General features: G+C 42.1%; 1 protein-coding gene across 1 annotated transcript; it reads left to right on the top strand. All coding sequences in view use genetic code 11, as the record gives it.

The window, feature by feature from the left end:
- Window positions 1-1253: 1253 nt before the first annotated feature.
- Window positions 1254-1674, top strand: EGR_11054 (hypothetical protein; the record flags this gene model as incomplete). Its single annotated transcript, XM_024500303.1, has 2 exons — window positions 1254-1460; window positions 1507-1674. 2 exons carry the CDS (start codon window positions 1254-1256, stop codon window positions 1672-1674), a joined length of 375 nt encoding a protein of 124 aa, XP_024345284.1.
- Window positions 1675-3991: the final 2317 nt, after the last annotated feature.

A 3991-nucleotide genomic window follows, 5' to 3' on the forward strand; every position in this document is an offset into this window, starting at 1 on the left:
CCATCTTGGACTTTAATATACGCTTAATCGTTGATAAGGTGCCTTTGATCTTCAATGGATAGGGACTATGTGTTGAGAATCAGGAAGGATTATGCGAATGCCTAATACACCTTGACCAGGGCTACCGTCCCTTTTCACCTTTGCCACAGCTGCGAGCCACAAATTAGAGAGTCACAATCCTTTTAGTTCTAATTAAAGTGAATATTGTTTGTTAAATCGCGAAGGTAAAAATTTCCTGTTCATTGTGCGACTCAGAGGTACCATATAATTCATAATCGTTAGAACACAGAAAAGGATTTAATCAAACACTTTCATGGATCTCAAGTCTAGTTAACGGTAAGGCGAAATGGCGTCGCACCCACAGCCATTGATAATGGGGCATCCTCTGTGCCTAATACCCCCCACCTTTAAACAGCGGTATTTAGCCTTCTTGAGAGAGTTTAAAACAGTACTAGTAGATGAAAGGACTTTCTTATTGTTATATTATACTATTATAGTCAGCCATGCTCTACCATCTGTTAGCATTGAATGGAGCAAAACAATAGGAATGCCAATTGTGACTTGCTGCCGTGCGCCTGCCCCTAATACGAGAAGCATTTTACAATGGCAATGTCTAATTAAAAATGCGGGACTCTCGTCTGCAGTCTCAAGACATGTGGCTCTAAGACCTAACGTCCTTACTTTTAGCGCACTTAGCGTTTTCATTCTAATTCAGTCAATTCTCACTCCCTAGATATAGCAACGCCATGAACTTAACCCCTTTATTCAGTCTAATGTTTTCATTTGTACAGCACAAAGCTAAAAAGAAGAATTTAAATTTTAAAGGTGGGTTATTTAAAGCCAAGTGTAGTCATTAGTAAACAGTTTCATGGTTTACTTAAGCATGTCTACACCTGATGTGGTCCAGAATGTGTCATCAGCCACAGATTCATAACAGAAATCTACTTGGTGCTTCTTCGTGTGGCAAAAACGCAAGTGAATGATGAAGGGGAAATATTGGATATAAATAATTAACAAAATTAAAGAAAAGTTTGGTATTGTTGCTGGAAGCCAAAGAATTTATAAAGCTGTGTTAGAAGGAGGTAAAATTGATAAAAGCGATAGGAAGGCAGAAGGGCAGGGCAGCTTATTGTAAGACATCAAATCTGCATTCAGCAGCGAGGAGCAAAAGCAATCCAAAAGTCTGCCTGTCTAGCATCTAGGCATAGGAGAAGGAAGCAGGATTCCCAAAAATAATGCATATTGACCATCTGATGTATGACAACTTTGGTCAGTTTGGTGAATGCACATCCAGAGAGATAGAAAGTTTGAACGTCATTTATAGTAGTAGCTTCCATCGCAGACGTCAGCCTGATCGGCATGTAAAACACCGACACAATCAGCGGCAGCTACAGGATCAGCACCGAATTACCGTCTTGCATATCTACAAGCTACAAAAGCGACTCTGCTTTCGAACTGATGTATGGTGAAGTGCATCAAAACAGGGAAACTTTCGTCCTTCATAAGGCACCTCTTAGGAGTGTGAAGAAAATCATAGTTCTCGGTAATACTAGCGACAGTAATAGCAGCACAAAGGCCACAATTGATTTCTATATACCTACTCCCTTTCGACTAAGACGCCTCGAAAATCGGCTTCTCCTTGTCGAAACCATGGCTCAGATTTTGCGGACTTAAAAAGTGGCTTGCAAGGCATTCACTGGGACATAATGCTGCTAGATATTTTTTTGCCTTGCAATCATCAGCGTGTTCATTTCTCACCACATGCAAAGCACGTACCATGGTAAGCGAAGCAATCAAATCAAATGGCCAATCGTCAAGCAGCACCAACTATTATATGCACACATTCTCGTTTATCCAGAGGAGGCGCAACCATCCACGACCCAGTTCGCCATCGAAATACTACATCTAGAGATAACGTGTATATTGAGCCGCGTGAGTGTATACTGCAAAATGCGATGTTTTTACAGCTTTGATGACATCTCACACTTCTCAACGAGAATCTTTGTTGAGAGCCTCTGTTGTAGCACAGAACGACGCGGCGTTACTCACAAGAAATGCTGGACTAGAACATCACCAAGTGCAGAATGGATAAGTTTCCTTATCACTAGCCTACTTTGCTCTGCAAAAAACCAATTATTGTCCAAATATTGTCTTAGTATTTTCCCGATATACAAATGCCACTTTCTTTTCGCAGCTGACGTCATCAAAATGTTAGTGAATTATAAAGGAGAACTATGAATTAGTTGATGTCACACGTGTGATCGAGGCATCAAGTCTAAGTAGAAGAGTACCATAGCTTCAGTGAAGGTGTAGAAGATGGTTAATGTGTTTGAAGCATTGTTTTCTCGTGGTGCAGGAGTGCCGGGGGTAATCCATCCAAGCAAATCAACTGCTTGTGTAGGTCAAGCAAGCAGGCGAAACTATAGTGCGACGTTCAGTCCTGGTGAGGACAACTGCTATAGTTGCGCGAAAGAAGGAGTGGCGAAAAAGAAGTAGCATTCCTAAGATGATCGCGAAATTATCAGCAAAAAAAGTTTATTGGTGCCAATGATAATGTGAGGGTCGTGAGAATTTCACCGAAAGGATGTTTTGGCGATGGCACAAGGTATTTAGGAACGGCAGCAATCTGACCTACAAAGCACACGAGAGCACAGAAGGGGCCCTACGATGAGGGCAATTTGCTTGACACGAAAAATTTTAAATCGTCTGACCAATCCTGTTACCTCTATAAGCGGTATAAGTGTCATTTGCGATTATCGGTCCGCGTGATAACATTTAAGAAGGACAGTATTCGCATTCCAGTAAATCGCCAGTGTTGAAGTAGATCGCCTGTTGCGGTTGTTGCAGCATGGGACTACATGCGATTCCTGATGATTCCTCGCTTTGCTGAGAATTTAACATGCTAACTGGGGAAGTTGGTTTTGTGGTGCAAAGTTTCTTCACCAATGTGAGTTAGCGAATTCCGTGACTGACCCGACTGATTATCCATTCATTGAACTTGGTTTAAGGTGAGTCACTTAAGGTTCGCTCAGTCAGCAGTTGGAGATTAGTTGCGTTATCCTCGCCATCTTCACCCACTATATGGTAGCGATGAAAGAACCCGTGGACATGTGTCTTCCATCTGGTCAGTGACAGGTTGGTTTAAGGTAGCACAGCATTTACCCAACGTGGTGTTGAGGTTACCACGATCTCTACGGTAAGCGAGAAATGGTAATGAAAATTGGCGTGTAATACGACCATTAGAATAAAAGCCTCTGTGTCCGAGTGGCGTGAAATTTACCTGAAGGGTCAGCAGCTCAGCTCCATTGATGGCGGCTAAATGAATAATTACTTATTTTGGATACAAGGTTTGCCCACCCACTATGATTGAGAAGCTCCGCGCCACCTAAACGAACTCCTAAAGCAATCTTTTGTAGTTCTTGATGAAACGAAGGTGCACTAATTGTTGCCTACGGCCCCGCACTACAACGATCGTAACAGGCGATCAAATAAATTCCACTACACTGGGACACGCTTCATCGTTTCTTTCAAATTAAGTGAATCTTACTTTTCTTTATTCTCCAAATGGCTCATCCTCATTCTGACAAGCTTCAGGTAAAGAGAAAGGAGGTCCGGGCTATTCCTTTTTGAGCTCTGACATAAAAATATCAATTGCATATCTTAAGACTTTCCGACCCTTTATTGAATGACTATGATCGTTTCATCACTTGGCAGATTACGCTCAGTTAAAGGAAGAGCAATGGTAGCACTGCAGCCTCTCTCAATCTTCCAGTTTCCTGGAATCTTTACGAATTTTTTTCCACAGCACCTGTATTCACAAGATTTCCTCTGCCACTGTCCCTCACAAAAAAGACACTGCTTGTCATCGTCATTTCACAACACGACTGCATGGCCTTCTGATGTCCGAAAGATGCACTTCAAATGTGATCATTTAAAGCGGTAATCTGCACGTGAACCCTATGCCCTGAATATGGGCACAGAATGGGTTAAG

Source organism: Echinococcus granulosus (genome assembly GCF_000524195.1).
Source record: "Echinococcus granulosus chromosome Unknown EG_S00351, whole genome shotgun sequence".
Taxonomy (NCBI): domain Eukaryota; kingdom Metazoa; phylum Platyhelminthes; class Cestoda; order Cyclophyllidea; family Taeniidae; genus Echinococcus; species Echinococcus granulosus.